The following is a 23,674-nucleotide window of genomic DNA, read 5'->3' on the forward strand; positions in this document are numbered from 1 at the left end:
TTAGATTAGATTAGATGGATGGATGGATGGATGGATGAAAGCATTTTACACCAGTGTTTCTCAATATTGGATGAATGGACTTCAACTCCCAGAATTCTCCAACCAGAAATGCTGGCTGTAGAATTCTGGGAGTTGAAGTCTGTGCATCTTAAAGTGGCCAAAGTTGAGAAACATTATTTTATACTAAACGAGAAAGAGATGAAAATGCTACGTATAAAATTCAACCACACTGAAAAAAGTCATCTTCTAGCCTGCACCTCATTGTCTTCGCAATGAGCTTTTAATATTTTTGAAGTAATGCAATCAGGGGCTTGATGAATTAGTAAGTAAACAGAGACCCGGAACTGTAACTTATTGGGGGTGGGGAAGAGATTTGGAAAGCAAATCAGTCCCGCTGTTTGCCAAAACAAGGGGGGGAAACACAGGCATGAATGACAGGCAGAAGCTGCTGAAAACTTTTAAGTGCAGAGCTGAGATTTCATCTACTTACTATCAAGAGCTGGCTGCATTCGAACACCGTTGTGTCCATTCTGAAAGTCAAAGAAAGGAATTAGTGTCGTTTTTAACCCAAAAATTAAAGCAAAAACACAAAGCATATCAAAAAATTCCCCATGTGTTCAATGCAATTCCTCTCCCTAACATTTAATTACTGCTATACCTAATGTCCTGAAATATAACCGTGTTTTATGATGATTGAGCGTTTATCTTTGAGCAATGCTTTGAACAATAAACCAGCATTTATTTCTGGGTGGGCTTCATTCGTAAAACCGTCCTCTGGTGACCATGGATTGACTTAATGACTGCTGCATTCACTTAACCATCATTGCAAAAAAAAAGAAAAGAAAAAGGCATAATGATGTCTTGACAATTGTCACAATTTACGACCATAATGGGCAGGCTTCATTAGGGTGGCAACTCAAGGACTGTTCTGTAACAAGGAAAGGATTAAAAATTAACCTCCGGGGTAGAAAATATGGAATCCCCCCCCCCCCCGGCACAATACTCAAGAGTGTTAAAACTTGGTTGACGCTCAAGATGGAGAGATCCGATTCGATCCGTTAAAAACAAAACGCCTTAACATCGCAAAACACAATTGTGGGTGTGAAGGAGGCTGCCAATTGAGAGGCAGGAGAGTACCGTATTTTCACCCATATAACCCGCGGGTTATATGCGGTTTTTTACATGCACAGCGCCCCCTGCGGGTTATATGCGTGGGCGGGGTATACGGAAAATATTTTACACGATCGGAGGCTTGCACAGGCTTCTTTCTCCGTTTCTTCCCCCACCCCGATCTGAGCTGTTTCCTTCTCCTCCGTTCCTTTCCTCTTCCCCAGCTTGCGCAGGCTTCTTTCTCCGTTTCTTCCCCCCCCCCCCCCCATCTCAGCTGTTTCCCTTCTCTCTTACTCGTCGCGGGTTATATGCGTGGGCGGGGTACACGGAAAATATTTTACACGATCCCGAAAACCCGCGGGTTATTCGCGTGGGCGGGTTATTTGCGTGGGCGGGTTATATGGGTGAAAGTACTCGTAACTCGTAACCCTTTCTCCCCAGTTCTGCGCCGACGTGGCGCAGTGGTTAGAGTGCAGTACTGCAGGCCACTTCAGCTGACTGCTATCTGCGGTTCAGCGGTTCTAATCTCACCGGCTCAAGGTTGACTCAGCCTTCCATCCTTCCGAGGTGGGTAAAATGAGGACCCAGACTGTGGGGGCAATATGCTGACTCTGTAAACCGCTTAGAGAGGGCTGAAAGCCCTATGAAGCGGTATATAAGTCTAACTGCTATTGCTATTGCTATTGCGAACTAATTTACACAATGAAGGGTCACAGAAGCTAAATACCAATTGTTAGGGATTACAGTGGAAAAAGCCCTGAATTACTACCCCGCCTGTCAGGTTTCCGGGACGACATATGGAAAAACATACCGTTTCCCCAAAAATATGACTGGGTCTTATTTTCTTTTGACCCCGCCCCCCCAAAAAGCAAAGGCTTCTTTTTGGGTGGGTCTAATTATTGACTCACCACGCTACCGCGGCACTGGCAACTGCCAGCCCACTTCTGCAGCCGTTTCCATGCATCATATGCCATGCCGCTATTTCGCTGTCAGAGCCTTCCAGAAAGCCCTCTACAGCCAAGAAATGAGATCTGGATTGATACGCACATCGCCCCTACAGATCGACCCGGAGCTGTTTTTCAGCTGCAGAGAGCTTTCCAGAAGGTTGTGATGGTGAAACAGAGGGTAGGGGGAGGGGGAGATGCGTACATCAATCCAGACCTTGTTTCTTGGCTGCAGAGATCTTTCCAGAAGGCTCTGGTGATGGTGAAATGGAGGCTGGGGGGGATGCGCGTGAGCGGTGGCAAGCGGCTGCAGAAATGGGCCAGCAGCGGCTCCTGCTGGGCGGGGGTGTCGATGGAGCGGCGGCGAGGTCTGTCAATAATTAGACCCACCCAAAAAGAAGCCCTAGCCATTTGGGGGGGAGGGGGTGTCAAAAGAAAATAAGACCCAGACATATTTTTGGGGAAACATAGTATGAAACCTGACAGGCGGGGTAGAAATTCAGGGCTTTTTCCACTGTAATTCCTAACAATCGGCATGTAGGTTCTGTGAGCCTTAACGGTGTAAATTAGTTCCCAGGTTAGGGGAGAAAGGTGAGGCAGGTGTCGGGGTGTGCAAGGCCTGGTAGGTAGGAAGGGCAGCTCCACCCCCCTCATCCCCACCCTAGCTTGATTTTTATCTGTGCGCCTCGCCCCACCCCCTGCACCCCAGGGTGGGTGGGGCCTCAATTAGGGCTAATTTTGGGGTTAGGGGTTAATTTTAGCACATGTGTTCAAAACATGATGGGGCTTCTTTTCGAAGTGGATCGTATTTTTGGGGCAACACAGTAATAAATCAAAATAGATTGATAGATTAAGTGCCATTAGGCAAAGTTGACTCTAAATGATTGCATGGGTAGATTCTTCCTGGACACCGTATTTTTTTGGAGTATAAGATGCCTTTTATTTTTGAAACACTGGTAATTTTGACTGTTTTTTATATATATGGAGTGATTGGGTAGCCTAGAGGTGGAGCTCTGGCCTCACAATCAGGAGATTGTGAGTTTGATCCTAGGTAGCTTCCTGTTCCTCTGCAAGAAAAGTATTTTATTGGCTGTAGTCAGACTCTCATGGGGCCACACGGGGTCATGTTTGTCTGAGATAAGTTTGATTGAAGTTTGGACTGATGCAATAGCCATAGGAAATTTTTGTAATGTAGTGAGCCCTGCTGCTACGGCTCACGTCTTAATCCCATCACCCTCGAGATGGAGGTCTTTTGTCTTGTAGCTAGGCTGGCCCAGTCCTATGGGCACCATAAGAATATCTCTGCTGAACAAAACTCCACACTGGCGACAGGAAGGACATCTGGCCATTAAAACCCTCTGCTAGCTCCAGTCAGTTGCCCTCAAGGGATTGTGCGGTCGTTGAATGAGGATGGCTGTGTTTTTATAAATATGCTTGCGCATACATTTACTTCCCTTCGCTTACGTTTCTCAGGAGATGCTAAATAAATAAGTAATTGCATTTTTCCACAGTGTATGTTGTTGCTTGTGAGCTGCTTAGAGTTTGGCAAGTGAAAGGCCCTAAAAACATCTCAATAAAAGTAAATATAAAGGGAAGTCCATCTGATGCCAGCAAACACCCTCTTCTTAAGAAGTCCACCAAAGGCAATGGGTGTTGGGTTTCCCTGAGCATACTCACCATGACAGCCACGGAGGCAGGTTCTGACAGAGGCACCGGACTTTGGTATGTCACCCTGTTATGCACAGAGGCCTGGTCATAAGAGGAGGAGGAGGAGGAGGAAGAGGCCGAGACAAGGCTAGTGCTCTGGACAGAGCAGGTCAGGCTGGACGTGACCACAGGGCTGACGTAGGTGGACTCCTGTGCTGTATTGGACATTGGCAAAGAGGTATTCAGAGGTTCACTGGAAAAGGTAAAAACCACGGATTGCCTTGGTTAAGGTTTACTCAGGATTCACCAGTCAGCTCACCAGTTATGCTAAAAGGAATATGCAGCCGAAGAATACAGGCAGTCCTCCACTTACAACAGTTTTGTGAACGTTCGTAGTTACAACAGCATTGAAAAAAAACGGATTTACAAAACATTTTTCACATGTAGGAGCGTTGCAACGTCCCTGTGATTAAAATTCAGACGCTCGGCAACTGGATCATATTTATGATGGTTGCAGCATGTCGTTTCCCCCCCCCCGCCCCCGGGGAAGGGTGTGTGAGTGTCACATCATCCCCACTTTGAGACCTTCTGACGTGCAAAAGTCCATGAGGAAGCCAGATTCGCTTAACGACCCTCCTGCTAACTTGACAGCTGCCGCGATTCCTTTAAACCAGTGGTCTCCAACCTTGGCAACTTTAAGACCTGTGGACTTCAACTCCCAGAGAGAACTCTGGGAGTTGAAGTCCACAGGTCTTAAAGTTGCCAAGGTTGGAGATCACTGCTTTAAACATCGCGACAAGGAAGGCTGCAGGAGAGGTCAAATGGGGCTTAGCGACCGAAATGTGGGGCTCGATTGTGGTCGTAAGTTGAGGACTACCTGTACATGAAGAGGGAGTAAAAGGAATATTGGACAAAACATTTCCACCACTTAAAAAGACCCGGCAGCCTTACGAGAAGTTTGAATCCTGGCAGAGGCGAGGCAGAGTCAAGATTTCAAGGAAACCCAGCAGTTTGTTTATTCAAGACCAGGTGTGGCCTTACTAAGGCTTTATAGGTAAAGTTCCCCCTCGCACATATGCGCTAGTCATTCCCGACTCTAGGGGGTGCTGCTCATCTCCATTTCAAAGCCGAAGAGCCAGCGCTGTCCAAAGACGTCTCCGTGGTCATGTGGCTGGCATGACTCAACGCCAAAGGAGCACAGAACGCTGTTACCTTCCCACCAAAGGTGGTTCCTATTTTTCTACTTGCATTTTTACGTGTTTTCAAACTGCTAGATTGGCAGAAGCTGGGACAAGTCACGGGAGCTCACCCCGTTATGTGGCGCTAGGGATCCCAACCGCCAAACTGCCGACCTTTCTGATCGACAAGCTCATTACCCAGTTAGGGAATAACATCGGTGCTAGAAGGGAGTGGTGTTGAGGAGCAGGAGGAGGAGGAAAAGGAGGAAGAGAAGGGAGGAGAAGAAGAGAGGAGAACTACTATGGAGTTGTTGATGCTCTCTGAGCTTGGTTTTCTTGTAGAAGTTTCATGACCAAACTAGGTAACACTATCAGTGCTAGAAGGAAATGGGGTTTGTGAGGAGGAGGAAGAAGAGGAGGAGATGACTATGACATGTGGCCGTAGGTACTCTGAGCTTGGTGGCTTTCTTGCAGATGTTTCATTACCCAGTTAGGGAATATCATCAGTGCTAGAAGGAAGTAGGATTGAGGAGGAGGAGGAGGAGGAGGAGGAGGAGGAGGAGGAGGAGGAGGAGAACGACGACTGTGGGGTCCTTAATGCTCTCTAAACCTGGTGGTTTCCTTGCAGACATCTGATCACCCAACAAGGTAACATCACCAGTGTTAGGAAACCATTTTCCTCTTCTGCTTCCTGCTTCCCAACCTGTCTGTGTATGCTTGAATCCAGCACCATCCAAGAAGAAATGGAACTGGATGCCCCCCAACCTTTCTGACGTTCTTAACCTTTCCTGGGACCCTCATTTTCTGGGTAGATCTTTTCAGGAGCTCACAGGACAACTTCAGCCTCGCCTTCCTGCTTCTCAAGCCATCTGGTTTCAAATAAGCTCTGTGTCAGAGCCTCGGAGGGCCATCCCTTCGTACCTCGGCCGCATCCTCCGGCATTGTGAGGACGACACGGACGAGGCCACCGGCCTCTCTTTGAGTCCCTCATCCCCAACCCCTAGACTGGAAATCCACTTACTTTACAGGCTTGGTGTACAAGATATTATTGGGTGCTGGGCTGCTTTCGTAGCTTGAAGCGGGTCCAAACTCTGAGACCGCCGGTTCCAGCCCAAATTCAAGGGCCCCAAATTGTACATTTAGGCCCAAAACATCCGTCGATCCGGGCATTTCCACCGCGGAGGAAGGGATCTGAAAAGGGACATAGCAGATTGTAACCAGGAACGCCAGCTGGGGAAAAAAAGGAACCTTTTCCTGTTTTAATGCATTGATCACCTGTCATCGGAGAGGATCTGTCAGACCTGCCTCAACTCGGTCTTCTAAGTCAGGGGTGAAATGCTAACGGTTTGGGACGGTTCGCCCAAACTGTTAGTACAAAAATGCTACCAATTCAAGTGTACCGGTAGTTCCGGTGGTCAGCTGTGCAACAATCAGTGCGGCACAGCTGTGTGACAATCAGCAGGAAATCCTGCTTTCTAGCGAATCTAAATTGCGTGGCACAGCTGTCATCCCTCCCCTCGCTGTTGTACTTCCCCTTGCAGGCTCAGAAAGGGCTTCTTAAACGTCCTTTTTCAACGCTGCGCGGTAGTGCCTGGGGTGTGCGCATGTGCGCGAAGTGAACCGGTAGCAGACTTCAGAACATTTCACCCCTGCTCCTAGGGTCAGGAGATGATGATGAAAGAACAATGAATCAGTGGAACAGAAGTTGCTTCCAGAAGTTGTGAATGCCCCAACACTGGAAGTTTTTAAGATGATGTTGGATAGCCATTTGTCTGAAACATTACAGGGTTTCCTGCCTAGGCAGGGGGTTGGACTAGAAGACCTCCAAGGTCCCTTCCAACTCTGCCATTGTATTATTGTATTATGCCACGGAAATGAAGAATGCGGAAGATGGCAGACCTGACACAGGCTGTCTTCATTTGGGTCCGGATCGGCCACTTACCAGAAATCCCCCTACTATCACTTGACCGCTGCATAATCACTCACTTTTGAAACTGGGGGCGTCCTCCGCTTTGACAGCTTGATCTGCTTCTGCTGCGTTTGGTGGGCTGGCACCCCTTGGTTTTCTGGACACAGGCTGGAGAGTGGGACGGTTTTGTTGCCAGCTGCGCAGCTGTCCACCGGCAAGGGCTCCCGGGCTTTCTGAGAGGCGAAATATTCCAGCCCGGGAGGTGGGACGGCGGCTGCCGGTGGGGGCGGGGGTTGCTGCTGCCGCTGGGTCAGTTGACTCAGGACCGGGGACGGCTCAGGTTGGGATTTGAAGTCTGGACAGGGTTAGGGAGAAAAAAAGAAACATGGAGATCCACCATCAAACCTCACTTTAGGGAAACCTGAGACCAGGGGAAGATGGGCCCTTTTTTGACTTGTGGACTTCAACTCCCAGAATTCCTGAGCCAGCTGAGGAATTCTGGGAACTGAAGTCCAGAAGTTTTAAAGTTGCCAGGTTTGGAGGCCCCTGGTTCATAAGCTTAGGCCTGCCAGCCTCAACACTTGCTCAAACTTCGTAAGAGTGAGGACAATTCACCAGTGGAACAGCTTGCCTCCAGAAGTTGTGAGTGCCCAGGTTTTCAAGAAAAGAATGGAGAGCCATTTGTCCAGCATGGTATCAGGTCTCCTGCCTTGGACAGGGGTTGGACTAGAACAGTGGTCCCCAACCTTTTTATCGCCGCGGACCAGTCAGCCTTTGATAATTTTACCGTGGCCCGCTGAGCGCGCGCAGGGGTGGGGGGGCGTTGTTCGCGACGACACATTGATTGTTTATATATCAGATTGTTTTGATTAAACAACTTTTATTTTATTGTATTTAAACATGCCTTACAAAATAAAATACAATTACATAAATATAAAGTGCAAGGCTACGCTACTAGCGCTGTCTACGCTAGCCCTACGTAGCTGCGCAGGCGCTCTTAGGTTTTTTTCAGGAATCGGCCAGCGCTGAAGCGCTGAAAAGGAATGAGAAGGGCGGCGCTGGACACAGGGGGGCGGTGGGCCGCTGGTGATGTCAGAGTGCCACCAGCGGTCCAGTAACACCCCTTGTGCCAGTTAGCCCTAATTTGCATACAGAAAGAAACTGGCCCCCGGCCGCTGCAGCGATCATGGCCCCCGGCCGCTGCAGCGATCATGGCCCCCGGCCGCTGCGCGGCCCGGTGCCAGGTACTCCACGGCCCGGCACCGGTCCGCGGACCGGGGGTTGGGGATCACTGGACTAGAAGACCTCCAAGATCTCTTCCAACTCTGTCACTGTTACTCTTACTGAGAACAATTAACCACTGGAAGCCTCCAGAAGTCGTGTTGGCTCCGTCACTGGAGGTTTTTAAGACCAGATTGGACAGTCACTTATCTGAAATGGTACAAGATCTCCTGCTTGAGCTGGGGGCTGGACTAGAAGACCTCCAAGGTTCCTCCCAGCTCTATTCTGATTCAGGAATTCTGGGAGTTGAAGTCCACAAGTCCTAAAAAGGGCCACCGTTTCCCACCCTTGCCTTAATTAGATGATTGGTCTTTTAATTTTTTTAAAAAATGTGGGAGGCCACTCAGGATCACCTACGTGTGAATTGGGCAGCCATATAAATTCAATAACTAATAATAAGACCCAGAGTATACCCATGGCAAGATAGGCGAGATATAAATTTAATAATAACAATTTCACTTTGTCGTATATACCCCTTCACAGTGCTTTACCGCTCTCTCTATTCCGCTGGTCTTCTGTCAACTCCCAAAGCTTTCCCGACCTGCTCCCGAGTTGCCATAGGCAGAGGGATGGGAAATCGTGTCTTGCAGTTGAGGAATTCACACCTCAGTCAAAACAAAACACATCCTAGCCCTCTGAAGTCAAGGCCATCTCCACAGAGACCCGCAATGGCCAGAGGGAGTGACTTCTACGACCCCCGAAATTCCTTCATTGGGGAATGGAACTGGTGATGCACCTTGGGATGAGGGGGAAACGGTCAGAGGCTAGGCGCAAACTGGGTGAAGTCAAAGCTGGCTACACTCAGATCATGCCTCAAGGCTCCCGATTCTATTAGGGAATTGGTCGGAACCCTGACCTCCCCAACCTGTGGGCCACAGCCCACTACCAGGCTATGGCCTACTTGCCATTGGGCCATGTGAGTGGTCAGTCGGTGCACGCACATCTGCATGCACTTGTGCTCCCACACTCACCCGAGCGTCGTAGTGGGAGGTTGCGCCCCCACTTGTGTCAGCATCACCACAAACGTTGCGGGCACTCATGCATGCGCACATGCACCTGCCCCTCCCACAAAATCATCTCTTTCCCGCCCCGAGGAACCAACCTGGAAAAGTGGGGGAACTCTGCTCTAAGCAGTTTCCAGAGTCAGCCTCTTGCCCCCAACAATCTGGCTCCTCATTAACCCATCTCGGAAGGATGGAAGGCTGAGTCGACCTTGAGTCGGTCAGAATCGAACTGCTGGCAGTGGGCAGAATTAACCTGCAATATGGCATTCTAACCACTTCACCACCATGGCTATCATCCATCTATCTATCTATCTATCTATCTATCTATCTATCTATCTATCTATCAATCAATCAATCAATCATCTAATCTACCTACCTACCTACCATCCATCCATCCATCTCAATAACAGACTTATATATTGCTTTACGGTGCTTAACAGCCCTCTCTAAGTGGTTTACAAAGTCAGCATATTGTCCCCAACAATCTGGGTCCTCATTTAACCAACCTCGGAAGGATGGAAGGCTGAATAAATGTTCAGCTGATCAGGAATGAACTGGCTGTGGGCAGAGTTAGCCAGCAATACTGCATTCCAACCACTGTGCCACAATAGCTCTGTCTGTCTCTCTGTCTGTCTATCATCTATCTATCTATCTATCTATCTATCTATCTATCTATCTATCTATCTATCTATCATCTATCTATCTATATCTATCTATCATTCTATTCCATTCTATTCTATTCTATCACAATAGCACTCGCACTTAGACTTATATTCCGCTTTACAGTGATTTTACAGCCCACTCTAAGTGGTTTGCAGAGTCAGCCTCTGGCCCCCAGAAATCTGGGTCTTCATTTTACCCACCTCGGAAGGATGGAAGGCTAAGTCAACCTTGAGCCGGTCACAATCGAATTGCTAGCTGTGGGCAGAATTAGCCGGCAATACTGCATTCTAACCACTGCACTACCATAGCTCTTTTTAACAACAACAATACACCAGAGGAACTGAAAACCCGAAATGAATGTTTCATCAATGTTTCATTCCATTTCAACAAAAATATGTGACATATTTTTGGGGGTGGGGGGGGCAGGGATGTTCTACTGACTTTCTTCTTGCAAGCCTGAACACTTACCGAAATGGCTGAGGATCGAAGGCTGCGTAGTCGAAGATTTGACATCCCAGGATGAGGTTGGAGTTGCGGACACTGGAGAGGCTGTACTGAGAGGACCCTGTGAGGCCAACTGGCCCAAACCTGGAGATTTCAGCGGTTCCAAAATCTGAGATCCAGTAGAGTTGGCTAACTTTGAAGAACTCAGCTCTCGGAATCCAGAACTCAGCACCGAAGACTAGGGAGAAGGAAAAGTAGCAAAGGTGAGGCAACCGAATAACAACCACACTGCATGTATCGATACTATAGAATACAACATAAAAATAGCAGAGTTGGGAGGTACCTTAAGAGGTCTTCTAGCCCAACCCCCTGTTCAAGCAGGAGAACCTTATACCATTTCAAGACAAATGACTGTCCAGTCTCTTCTTAAAGGTCTCCAGTGATGGAGCACTCACAACTCCCACTGATTGATTGATTAATTAATTAACAGAATAAGAGAGTTGGGAGGGACCTTGGAGGTCTTCTAGCCCAACCCCCTGTTCAAGCAGGAGAACCTTATACCATTTCAAGACAAATGGCTGTCCATTTTTTTTCTTAAAAGTCTCCAGTGATGGAGCACTCACAACTCCCACTGATTGATTGATTAATTAATTAACAGAATAAGAGAGTTGGGAGGGACCTTGGAGGTCTTCTAGCCCAACCCCCTGTTCAAGCAGGAGAACCTTATACCATTTCAAGACAAATGGCTGTCCATTTTTTTTCTTAAAAGTCTCCAGTGATGGAGCACTCACAACTCCCACTGATTGATAGATTAATTAATTAACAGAATAAGAGAGTTGGAAGGGACCTTAAGAGGTCTGCTAGCCTAACCCCCTGTTCAAGCAGGAGAACCTTATACCATTTCAGACAAATGGCTGTCCATTTTTTTCTTAAAAACCTCCAATAGTGAAACTCCCACATCTTCTGGAGGCAAGTCGTTCCACTGGTTAATTGTTCTCACTGTCAGGGCATTTCTCCTTAAGTTCTAGCATTATATTAATGCACTTTATATTAAAAGGAGCAGGCATGGATTAGATATCACCAACAATAAAAATGGCTTTATTAAACCTAGATTCAAAGGCCCAGGAAGAGTTGGATTCCCACATAAACCAGTCAGATGCGTAACAGGAAAGAAGTCAGCATCGGAGTCTTTCAGACTGAAACTTTTGGGCACCTCACCCACAAGGCAAATTGGTAGGAATTATTATGCACAGGGGGGGTGGGTGTAATCTGTGATCCTCACAAGGATCACATTAAGTAGATCACTCCAGCTTCCATTTGGAAGGCGCCGGTAAGCTGTAGCCCAGCCTCCCTTGGAAGGCTTCCAGGTGCAAATGTTATCCATAATGGATGTAAAGGAGTATTTGTGGCTGAACTGTGTGGTCTTTACTGCTCTCTGAGCTTGGCTGTTCTCTTGCAGACCTTTCCTGACCCAGCTAGGTAATAGCATCAGTGCTAGAAGGGAAGGGATTTGCACAGAGGAGGAAGAAGAGAAGAGGGACTGTGGAATCCTTGGTGCTGTCTGAACTTGGATGTCTCATGACCCAGCTAGGAAACATCATCAGTGGTAGAATGGCGTGGAGTTTGCAGGGGGGAGGAGGAGGAGGAGAAGAGGAGGAGGAGGGGAGAGGATGTTGTGTTTGGCGACTCCGCCGGGACACTGAGCAAGGCGATGTAGGTGTATTGCTAGTTGCTTGCATAGTGTGTATTGTTTGCATCTGGAAACAGTGTAATCCCCTTCCTGCTGGGTACCAGACTGGGACCTCAAGGCCACTCTGTAGAGACCTTACCGGCAATAGGTCTCCTTCACACAGTGGTGAAGAAAACCCCTGCTAAGCCACACCCAGGAAGCCCGCTTTCTACGCACGGGAGAAGACAGGATGAAGAGGATCCTTTTGCTTATTGCATGTATTATAGTAGTGATGTGTGTATTCGCAAACTTAGGAGGAGGAGGAGGAGGAAGAAGATGTAAGAGGAGGAGGAGGGGCTCTCTGAGCTGGCTGATTTCTTGCAGACATTTCATGACCCAGCTAGGTAATAGCATCAGTGCTAGAAGGGAAGGGATTTGCACAGAGGAGGAAGAAGAGAAGGGGAACTGTGGAATCCTTGGTGCTGTCTGAACTAGGATGTCTCACGACCCAACTAGGAAACATCACCAGTGGTAGAATGGAGTGGAGTTTGCAGGGAGGAGGAGGAGGAGAAGAGGAGGAAGAGGAGGGGAGGAAAGAGGAGGAGGAGGGGGAGGGGAGAGGAGGAGGAGGAAGAAGATGTAAGAGGAGGAGGAGGGGCTCTCTGAGCTGGCTGCTTTCTTGCAGACATCTCATGACCCAAGTAGGTAACATCTTCAGTGCTAGAAGGGAGGAGGGGTTGCAGAAAGGAGGAGGAAGAGGAGGAGGAGGAAGAGAAGGAGCACTGTGGAGTCCTTGGTACTCAGGGAGCTTGATGGTTTTCTTCCAAATGTTTCATTAACCAAGTAGGGCAGGGGTCCCCAACCTCCAGGCCGTGGACTGCTATCGGGTCACAGCCCATTGGGAATTGGGCCGCTGAAGCGGCGGGCAAGAAACTTCATTTGCACATGTGTGGGATTGAGGTTGCAATAGCAGTAGCAATAGCAATAGCAGTAGACTTATATACCGCTTCATAGGCCTTTCAGCCCTCTCTAAGCGGTTTACAGAGAGTCAGCATATTGCCCCCAACAATCTGGGTCCTCATTTTACCCACCTCGGAAGGATGGAAGGCTGAGTCAACCCTGAGCCGGTGAGATTTGAACCGCTGACCTGCTGATCTAGCAGTAGCCTGCAGTGCTGCATTTAACCACTGTGCCACCTTGGCTCTTGGCTGCAAGGGAACCACCCAGCTCAGACAGCACCAAGGACTCCACAATCCTCCTCCTCTCTGCAAACCCTGCTCCCTTCTAACCCCGATGCCGTTACTTAGTTGGGTAATAGGACGTCTGCAAGGGAACCACCCAGCTCGGAGCGCAGCAGGGACCCCACAATTATCCTTTGCGGAAAGACAAAGAAGCGTTCCCATCGCGGTCCCGTTTCCTTTTCCCGGATTGGCCGCAAGATCTTTGTCCGCGGAGCTCCGAGTCAGCCAAAGGAGGGGACGTTACCATGCTTTGTGCCGAGTAAGTGTTCACAGTGCTTGGGTTGTTTGTTCCCGAGGCCGTCGGAGGGTTGTGCTGGGAATTGGTGAAGACGAGCGCCTGGCCGAAGCCTTGCTGCTGAGTGGCATTGAAGGAGGCGGCCTCTGGGTCTTGGTTCGGGGCGCCAGGATTCTGAAGCAGCGTCACCAGGTCAATGCTAGGCATCGAAAGGGAAGAGAAAGGAAATTTAAGAAAGTGGATGGAAGCCAGGAGGAACTCTAAGTAGGCAACGAATACGCACAGGAGGGAGACCGAGGGACCAATGGGGAAAGACTAGGACTGAAGAATCTGGGTTCAAGCCCACCCCCCAGCCACAAGAGCTCCCCAGGTGATGTGGGACCAGCCAACCACTCTCAACTCAATCTAATCCTTAATCCCAAAGGGTTTTTTTTTTCCAGGAGGCAACTGGACTTTCTTGGTTTTTCTTCTGTGAAGGCGTTTCGCTTCTCATCCAAGAAGCTTCTTCCGCTCGGACTGGATGGCGGGGAATGGAATGACTGATACTCCTGGCAGGCAGCTGGTCATTTGCATCCTTTTAGAAGGTCGCTGAGGCCACTTAGAGGTTTATCTCTGTCCTCAGAGTCACCCGAGTAGTGCAAATGGTTCCTGTAGTCTGCAATTTTCCCTCTGGAAATCCATACTTATTCCCCCACCATTCCAAGGGTCTTCATCCCAAATTGCATAGCTAAATGTCTGTAGAGATTCTCCGTCATCCAGGTCACAGGTGACCCAAGCCCACCCCCCCACCCCCAGCCACAAGAGCTCCCTAGGTGATGTTGGACCAGCCAACCTGTCTCAGATCAATCTAACCCTTAATCCCAAAGGGGCTTTTTTCACGAGGCAACTGGATTTTCTGGCTATTTCTTTTGAAGACGTTTTGCTTCTCATCCAAGAAGCTTCTTCCACTCTGACTGGGGAATGGAATGACTGATACTCCTTGCAGGCAGCTGGTCCTTTGCATCCTTTTAGAAGGTCGTTGAGGCCACTTGGAGGTTTATCTCTGTCCTCAGGGTCACCTGAGTGGTGCAAATGGTTCCTGTAGTCTGCAACTTTTTCCCTCTAGAAATCCGTTCCTACTCCCACATCATTCCAAGGGTCTTCATCCCAAAGTATATGGCTAAAAGTCTGCAGAGATTCGAATTCCTCCATCCTCCAAGTCAGGGTTATCACAAAGGGGCTTTTTTCAGGAGGCAACTGGACTTTCTTGGTGTTTCTTCCCTGAAGGCGTTTCACTTTTCATCCAAGCAGCTTCTTCCGCTCTGACTGGGGAAGGGAAGGATTATACTCCTTGTAGGCAGCTGGTCATTTGCATCCTTTTAGAAGGTCGTTGAGGCCACTTAGAGGTTTATCTCTGTCCTCAGGGTCACCTGAGTGGTGCAAATGGTTCCTGTAGTCTGCATTTTTTCCCTCTAGAAATCCGTTCCTACTCCCACATCATTCCAAGGGTCTTCATCCCAAAGTATATGGCTAAAAGTCTGCAGAGATTCGAATTCCTCCATCCTCCAGGTCAGGGTTATCACAAAGGGGCTTTTTTCAGGAGGCAACTGGACTTTCTTGGTGTTTCTTCCCTGAAGGCGTTTCACTTTTCATCCAAGCAGCTTCTTCCGCTCTGACTGGGGAAGGGAAGGATTATACTCCTTGTAGGCAGCTGGTCATTTGCATCCTTTTAGAAGGTCGTTGAGGCCACTTAGAGGTTTATCTCTGTCCTCAGGGTCACCTGAGTGGTGCAAATGGTTCCTGTAGTCTGCATTTTTTCCCTCTAGAAATCCGTTCCTACTCCCACATCATTCCAAGGGTCTTCATCCCAAAGTATATGGCTAAAAGTCTGCAGAGATTCGAATTCCTCCATCCTCCAGGTCAGGGTTATCACAAAGGGGCTTTTTTCAGGAGGCAACTGGACTTTCTTGGTGTTTCTTCCCTGAAGGCGTTTCACTTTTCATCCAAGCAGCTTCTTCCGCTCTGACTGGGGAAGGGAAGGATTATACTCCTTGTAGGCAGCTGGTCATTTGCATCCTTTTAGAAGGTCGTTGAGGCCACTTAGAGGTTTATCTGTGTCCTCAGGGTCACCTGAGTGGTGCAAATGGTTCCTGTAGTCTGCATTTTTTCCCTCTAGAAATCCGTTCCTACTCCCACATCATTCCAAGGGTCTTCATCCCAAAGTATATGGCTAAAAGTCTGCAGAGATTCGAATTTCTCCATCCTCCAGGTCAGGGTTATCACAAAGGGGCTTTTTTGAGGAGGCCACTGGACTTCCTGGTTTTTCTTCTCTGAAGGCGTTTCGCTTTTCATCCAAGCAGCTTCTTCAGCTCTGACTGGATGGTGGGGAAAGGAAGGGTTTATATTCCTTGCGGACAGCTGGTCATTTGCATCCTTTTTTAGAGGGTCCTTGAGGCCTCTTAGAGGTTTATCTGTGTCTTCAGGGTCACCCGAGTGGTGCAAATGGTTCCTGTAGACTGCAGCTTTTGAAAATCCTTTCCTACTCTCATACATTCAAAGGATGAGAAGTGAAAGGTCTTTAAAGAAGGAAAGACAAGAAAAGTCCAGTTGCCCCCTGAAAAAAAGCATCTTTGGGACAACCATCATGACTGAGAATTTCCAGAGGCTTCTATCCCTTAGGTTTCCTGTCCTGGAGAAAAAAGGGGGCCAGGGCGAGGGAGCGATGCTGCCTTGAGCTCTTAAGAGCAAAGGGGGGATGCCAAACTAACAAATACGTAATAAAGATATAGCCCCTAATGCAGGTAGTCCTCAACTTACAACAGTTCACTTACTGACCATTCAAAGTTACAACAGCAACAGAAAAAGGGACCTAGGACCATTTTTCACACTTACGACCATTGCAGCATCCCCGTCACAGTCACGTGATTTACATTCGGATGGTTGGCAACTGACTCATATTTATGACTGTCGCACTGTCCTGGCGTCATGTGATCCCCTTTTGCGACCAGATTCTGACCAGTAAAGTCAATGGGGAAGCCGGATTCACTTAATAACCGGGTTGCTAATTTAAAAACTGCAGCGATTCACTTAGCGCAACTGTCTCACTCAGCAACATAAATTTTGAGTTCAATTGTGATCATAGGTTGAGGGATCCCTTCACGGGATCTTGATTCCATCCTCTCTGCTAAATGCAGCCCAGGACAGCGCTGGCTTTTTAAAATCTAATTTTATTAATTTTGTCAAGCATGAATTAGATAACAGGTATAAGTATAAACAGGATTAGGAATGCATGAAATGAATGCGAATACAAAGGAACATGAGGACAGGGACGGTAGGAACGTTGATGCGCTTATTCATGTCCCTTCCAGACCTCTTAGGAATGGGGTGAGGTCCACAGGAGAAAGACTAAGGTTAAAGTTTTGGGGGTTTGGGGAAGAAACCACAGAGTCAGGTGGAGCATTCCAGGCGTCGACCCCTCTGTTGCTGGAGTCGTATTTTCTGCAATCGAGTTTGGAGCGGTTGACCTTGAGTTTGTATCTATTGTGTGCTCCTGTGTTGTTGTGGTTGAAGCTGAAGTAGTCATTGACAGGTAGGGCGTTGTAGCAGATAATTTTGTGTACTACGCTTAGGTCGGATCGAAGACGGCGAAGTTCTAAGTTGTCTAAGCCCAAAATTTTGAGCCTGATGGCAAAAGGGATTCTGTTGCGAGCAAAGGAGCGGAGGACTCTTCTCGTGAAATATCTCTGGACTCGCTCGATTGTATTAATGTCCGATATGCAGTGTGGGTCCGGGACAGATGAGCTGTATTCGAGAACTGGTCTGGCAAAGGTTTTGCATGCCCTAGTTTGCAGTTTAATATTACCAGAGAAAACGCTTCGCAATATTAGGTAAACAACTCTTAAATGCCTCTTTGGCAATGCTGTTGCATTTAGATCATTTGAGATGAGTACTCCAAGGTCCTTGACATTGTGGGAGTGATCTACGAGGTCGTATCTGCCCAGCTTCTATTTGGTGTTCTGATTTATTTTGCCAAGGTGTAAGACAGGGCATTTGTTGGTTGAGATTTGGAGTTGCCAACTGTTTGACCATTCTGGCACATGGTCAAGGTCTTTTTGTAAAGTAGCAGCAGCATCGGTGGTGTTGAGCATCATCAGCGAAGAGAATGCAGTTGCTTATAATTATGATCGCAAAGGTCATTTATCTAAAGTAATTTTGGTGGCTGCTGCATATTATGAGCTCATATTTAAGTGATTGTCCAAGATTCTTTCCACAGTTATTGCTACTGAGCCAAGTTTCACCTAATCTGTAGTACGTTTGGTTTTTCTTGCCTAAGTATAAAACCTTGCTTTTCTCTATTTTGAAGCGACATCGCTACCTTAGAAGCAGCTTCAGTTTGGCGCCGGGGGGCATTAAAAATGAAGGTTTTGGGCTGCATTTTCACCGAGCGAGCTCCCAGTGCAGCTCTGATGGAAGCAAACTCCAAAAGAGCCAGAGCAGTTTATTCCCATCTTTAAATTAGGAAAGCATTAAAAAAAAAATACAGGCTGGTCAACTTGAGGTCTATATAGAACAGATTATTCAAAAGCCGCTGCTTGTGAGGAAGCCAGAAGAGGAAGGTAACTGTTAGTCTGGGTGACTTTATCTCCATTTTTTTTTTGATGGGAGTTATAGGCTTAATAGATTGGGGGAATGCCATGAACATAGTTGTATCTGGACCTTGGCAGAGCATTTGATTAAGCGTCTCATGATAGCCTCATTAATACAATGGTAAATTAACAGCTAGATGGATTTATAATTGGCTGAATGACTCCAGCTAGACAGCAGTCATAAATCACTCTGTATCAGCTTGGAGAGCAACATCAGTTGGAGAGGTAAGGGGCTCTATCCTGCGTCCTGTGAAGTCCAACATTTTTATCAGTAAATTGGGGGATCTAGGACAACTTGCCACAGCCAATGGCCACGGCCAACTTGCCACGGGACACTCACTGTGGGAACAACTTAACACAGGACAAAAGTGACATAGAAATGGTGGAATAGAGCCATCAAAGAAAGGAGGAAAAAGAAGGAGCAAAACCCGAAATCTGAATGACAAACATTAAAGTAATTTTTAAAAAATTATAAGGGTGTGCACAGGTTTATCACATGTAACAACCCAGGAACAAGTATAGTCATCAGTGCTTTGTATCAAACAGTGCTTTTTATCTACAATTGGAATATAGGAATACTATATATACACATACATGCTACATGGATAGGACCAACAATTCCATCTGAGAAAAAGGGCATAATAGCCGTTAAGAGAAGCAACATAGGAAAATATGTACCTTTGACCAGAAACGACATGGTTCTCGGCTGGAACTGATGAAGCTGTGAAGACCTTTGTTTCCGAAAGCTAAAATATCAGATAAAAAAAGAGAGCAGCATAATATATTTTGCATTAATTTCCCCCCACCTGCAGAAGATAGCAACAACAACAAAAAACAATAACAACAACACTAGGTCTTGAAAAGATGTAAAGTACAGACAAAATTACATCTCATTTGAAGGCAATCATTTACATGGATATGGGGAGTGACGGAAAAACAGCACCATATGCATGTTTAGGGGAAGGGAAATGTCTAAAAATATAGTTTCAAATAGTTTGATTTTTGTTCCTGGCAAATTAAAGATTTCCCCCTCAAGGCAATGTGCATTTAGGCTGATGGCAGCCCTCCCCAATACATCAAAGCCTCAGCCCACACCCTCCTCCAGGAATGTATATTCCAAGCCAGAATAAAGTTCTTCAGAGCAGATTTGAACCTTTTCTGTACAGGTAGTCCTCAACTTACGACCGCAATGGACTTCGACATTTCTGCTGCTAAGCGAGACAGTTGTTAAGTGAATTTTGCCTACTTTTGTGACCTTTCTTGCCACAGTAGTTACGTGCAATGCAATTTGTGTTAGCAACACAGCTAAGTCAAGTCAATCTGGCTTCCCCGTTGACCCCAGGACATTGCGACCGTCATAAATAGGAGTCAGCTGCCAAGCATCCAAATTTTGATTACACGACCGTGGGGATGCTGCAATGGTCGTAAGTGTGAAAAATGATCCTGTCACCTTTTTCTGCTGATATAATATTTAACGGTCACTAAACAAACTGTTGTAAGTTAAGGAGAGATTGCCAGGTATAGATACGTCCCTCTCATCCCAGGCAACCTGTGTGTAAAAATGCTAATTTAGTGCATGTGAAATCCTCATTCTGCGTAAATCCTAGCTGGATGATGAAATATTTTCTGCAGGGAGAGCCTTCGAAGGACCGAATCTGGAATCTTTTATAAGTATTTTTTTTTTTGTCATTGTACTTAAATACAACGAAATTGGTTTTAAGAGCCGAGGTGGTGCAGTGGTTAGGATGCAGTACTGCAGGCGACTTCAGCTGACTGTTATCTGCAGTTCAGCGGTTCTAATCTCACCGGCTCAAGGTTGACTCAGCCTCCCATCCTTCCGAGGTGGGTGAAATGAGGACCCAGACTGTGGGGGCGATAGGCTGACTCTGTAAACTGCTTAGGGAGGGCTGAAAGCCCTATGAAGCGGGACATAAGTCTAACTGCTATTGCTATTGCTATTTAACCTCACTGTTGCAAAATTATAACAGAAACGAAAAAAGAAAGAAAAAGGGGAAAAAAACTAGCGTGTGCATGGAGTGATTGTGGCTGTATTTAAAAGTCTGACAGCCCAAGGACAGAAAATATCTTTAAACCTGTTTGTTTGGCTGGCTATACTTCGATGTCTTCTGCCTGATGATAGAAGTGCAAAGAGACACAGACCAGGGTGTGAATCATCTCTGAGTATCTTCCTTACTCTGCTAAAGCAGCAAGATCTGTTGATGTCACCCAGTGGTGTCAGAGGGCAACCAATGGTTTCTTGTGCCGAATTGATCACTCTCTGTAGTGCCTTCCTGTCCGCAACTGTTAAACCAGCATACCATATTATAATGCAATATGTGAGGACACTTTCTATGGTGGACCGATAGAAAGAGGTCATCAGCCGTTGTTCCACCTGATTTTTTTCGCAGGACTCTAAGGAAATGAAGTCTCTGTTGGGCCTTTCCAATCACCAGTGTTGTTTTTCCAGGTGAGATCTTGACTAATAAGCCCTCCATGCAAAGAGAGAAGTTTGAGAGCCGCTTTTATGTAGGGGTTAAGATGCTAGCCCAGAAACCTAGAATTGGAGATCTAGAATTGGAGTTGCAGTCCCGCCTTAGGCATGAAAGCCAGCTGGGTGACTTTCGGGCAATCACCAGGGGATGGTTTTAGTCCTGCCTTAGCAGTGGTGGGGGTGGCGCAGTGGTTAGAGTGCAGTACTGCAGGCTACTTCAGCTGACTGCTAGTTGCAGTTCGGAGGTTCAAATCTCACCGGCTCAGGGTTGACTCAGCCTTCCATCCTTCCGAGGTGGGTAAAATGAGGACCCAGATTGTTGGGGGCGATATGCTGACTCTATAAACCGCTTAGAGAGGGCTGAAAGCCCTATGAAGCGGTATATAAGTCTAACTGCTATTGCTATTGCTATTCCGGATCCCGTGGCAACCGGTATGGTGTAACGGGGCCCGGCGTCCACATGAACGTGCGCAGCACACGGGCGCACGCATCTTGCAACGCCTCCATGAACCTCCATGATGCTCCAGCTGCTTGGCGGAGTGCCGCGCAGGTGCCGTGCGCTCCGTGCGCGTACATGTAAGTGCCGAAGAGCTCAAATACAGGTAAGGAGCACAGGCGGGCAGGCCCTCCAGAGAACCGTACCAGAACGGTACCCGGTGCTCCAGGCAGGCATCGGTGTGCCCATACCAGGGCGTACCTCCTGCAACCCACCACTGTGCCTTAGGCGTGAAAGTGGGCTTTGTAACTTTGGGGCCAATCACCAAGAGATTGGGAGTTCTAGTCCCACCTTACATAAGAAAGGCAGCTGGGTGACTTTGGGCCACTCCCACTCTCTCAGCGTACTCCACCTCAGGTGGTGGTTGTTTTGGGGGAAAGAATAAGAAAAACATATTGGATATTTGGTGCAATATTGGGTGTACCAAGAGCCAAGGTGGCGCAGTGGTTAAATGCAGCACTGCAGGCTACTGCTAGATCAGCAGGTCAGCGGTTCAAATCTCACCGGCTCAGGGTTGACTCAGCCTTCCATCCTTCCGAGGTGGGTAAAATGAGGACCCAGATTGTTGGGGGCAATATGCTGACTCTCTGTAAACCGCTTAGAGAGGCCTGAAAGGCCTATGAAGCGGTATATAAGTCTACTGCTATTGCTATTGCTACTGAGGTACACCCACGTTACACCTGTCCTCCGTGAGCTGCACTGGCTACCAATTGGTCTCCGGATGCAATTCAAGGTGTTGGTTATTACCTTTAAAGCCCTACATGGCTTAGGGCCAGCGTACCTTCGTGACCGCCTACTGCCACATACCTCCCAGCGGCCGGTAAGATCTCACAGATTGGGCTTCCTTCAGATGCCGTCAGCCAGACAGTGTCGGCTGGCGGGCCCCCGGAGGAGAGCCTTCTCTGTGGCTGCTCCGACTCTTTGGAATCAGCTACCCCCAGAGATCCGGACCTTGCCCACTCTCATGGCCTTCAGAAAAGCTGTAAAAACCTGGCTGTTCCGGCTGGCCTGGGGCTGTTGACCTCATTGTTGAGGTCCAGCCCCGATTAGAACGAATGTATGTGGTGTTGTGGTTTTAAACTGTCTTTTTCTTATTTTTTTTTCTTTCTCTTCTTTCTCCTTTTGTAAGCCGCCCGGAGTCCTTCGGGATTGGGCGGCATATAAATTTTAATAAATAAATAAATAAATATTTCGCTGCCTTGAGATGTATAAAAATCTTAAAGTTGAGATAAAAATCTAAGAAAGAAAGAAAGAAAGAAAGAAAGAAAGAAAGAAAGAAAGAAAGAAAGAAAGAAAGAAAGAAAGAAAGAAAGAATCCATCCAGGGGATCCTGTTTCACAGGAGGCGTTTAGTGCATCGTTAGGTCAGCCTCCCAAGTCAAACCTTAACTGAGTTACTACACAAGAAACTCCCAAAGTTTCTCAGTCATCAAGGTCATGGTTGTCCCAAATATGTTTTTTTTTAAAAGGCAACTGGACTTTATTTTTTCTTGAAGATATTTCTCTTTTCATCCAGGAAGCATCTTCAGCTCTGACTGAATGGTGGAGGATGGAAGGATTTACATTCCTTACTGCCCTCTTTCTGAGAGTCGTTGAGGCCGCCTGCAGGTTCATCGATGTGGAGCCTTCTTGGAACTGCTGAAAGGACTGATTAATTGTTCTGACTGTCAGGAAATTTCTCCTCAGTTCTTAGTTGCTTCTCTCCTGGATTAGTTTCCACCCATTGCTTCTTGTTCTGCCCTCAGGTGCCTTGGAGAATAGTTTGATTCCCTCTTCTTTGTGGCAACCCCTGAGATATTGGAACACTGCTATCATGTCTCCCCTAGTCCTTCTTTTCATTAAACTAGACTGCAACCGTTCTTCGTATGTTTTAGCCTCCAGTCCCCTAATCCTCTGTTGCTCTTCTCTGCACTCTTTCCAGAGTCTCCACATCTTTTCTACATCGTGGTGACCAAAACTGAATGCATAATTCCAAGTGTGGCCTTCTCAAGGCCGTGTAAAGTGGCATTAACCCTTCACGTGATCTTGATTCTATGCCTCTGTTTATGGGGGATAGAATCAAGATCACATGAAGGAATGGTTATTTCAAGAGGTCACAAATGCCCCAATAAATTGGTAGGTCAACCCACGGAAGCAACCCTTGCAAGCAACTCCCAAAGCAAGAGAGGAGGAAAAGTGTCTATACATCCTAAAATAAACCAGCCTATAACTGTCCTCTGTTTGTGGGTGGAGCTGCTACTCCGGCCTGTCCAGAAACGTAAACAGGACGGGGCGGCAATTATGAGGTCACTTGATCTATACAACAGCTGAAAGGTTTTGGGTTACACAGAAGCCCGCAAGAGTTCTGAGAAGCAACTTAATCTGCTTGTGAAATGCTGGCTAGAATCTAAGTGAGGCACAACAACAACAACAACAAAAACAAAAACCAACCACCAAGAATTCCTTTCTGGAAACTGACAATTCCTTGAAACCAGCAGCTGGTTAAGTTGGGAGTTTTGCTGGAATCAAATGACCAGTTAGATTATAGTGGCAAAAGTTTCCACTCTTGAAAAGCAAGCTGAGTTTCTAGCCAGTTCTGAGGACAAGCCATGGACATCCATTCCTTAAATATGTATGGTTTGTTGTTTTGGGTTATCTGAAGAAGCGATTAGAAGCTTCTCGATCCAGGAGAGATTTGAGAAGGAAAGGGAACAAGAAATGATACTCCACTATTTTTGGGTCTGCGAAAATACCACCCC

General features: G+C 47.3%; 1 protein-coding gene across 2 annotated transcripts in view; it reads right to left on the reverse strand.

The window, feature by feature from the left end:
- The window catches only part of UBAP2 (ubiquitin associated protein 2), a 138,091-nt gene that overhangs the window by 44,048 nt on the left and 70,369 nt on the right, over window positions 1-23,674 (reverse strand). For both annotated transcript variants that reach the window (XM_032213384.1, XM_032213382.1), the window contains exons 10-16: window positions 18,629-18,696; window positions 13,335-13,524; window positions 10,205-10,418; window positions 6,866-7,143; window positions 5,901-6,070; window positions 3,732-3,954; window positions 491-530 (exon numbers count right to left, since the gene is read on the reverse strand). In XM_032213384.1, the coding sequence (XP_032069275.1) occupies window positions 491-530; window positions 3,732-3,954; window positions 5,901-6,070; window positions 6,866-7,143; window positions 10,205-10,418; window positions 13,335-13,524; window positions 18,629-18,696 (1,183 nt within the window). The remainder of the gene's footprint in view (window positions 1-490; window positions 531-3,731; window positions 3,955-5,900; window positions 6,071-6,865; window positions 7,144-10,204; window positions 10,419-13,334; window positions 13,525-18,628; window positions 18,697-23,674) is intronic.

This window comes from Thamnophis elegans, chromosome 3, assembly GCF_009769535.1.
Source record: "Thamnophis elegans isolate rThaEle1 chromosome 3, rThaEle1.pri, whole genome shotgun sequence".
In the NCBI taxonomy this organism is placed as follows: domain Eukaryota; kingdom Metazoa; phylum Chordata; class Lepidosauria; order Squamata; family Colubridae; genus Thamnophis; species Thamnophis elegans.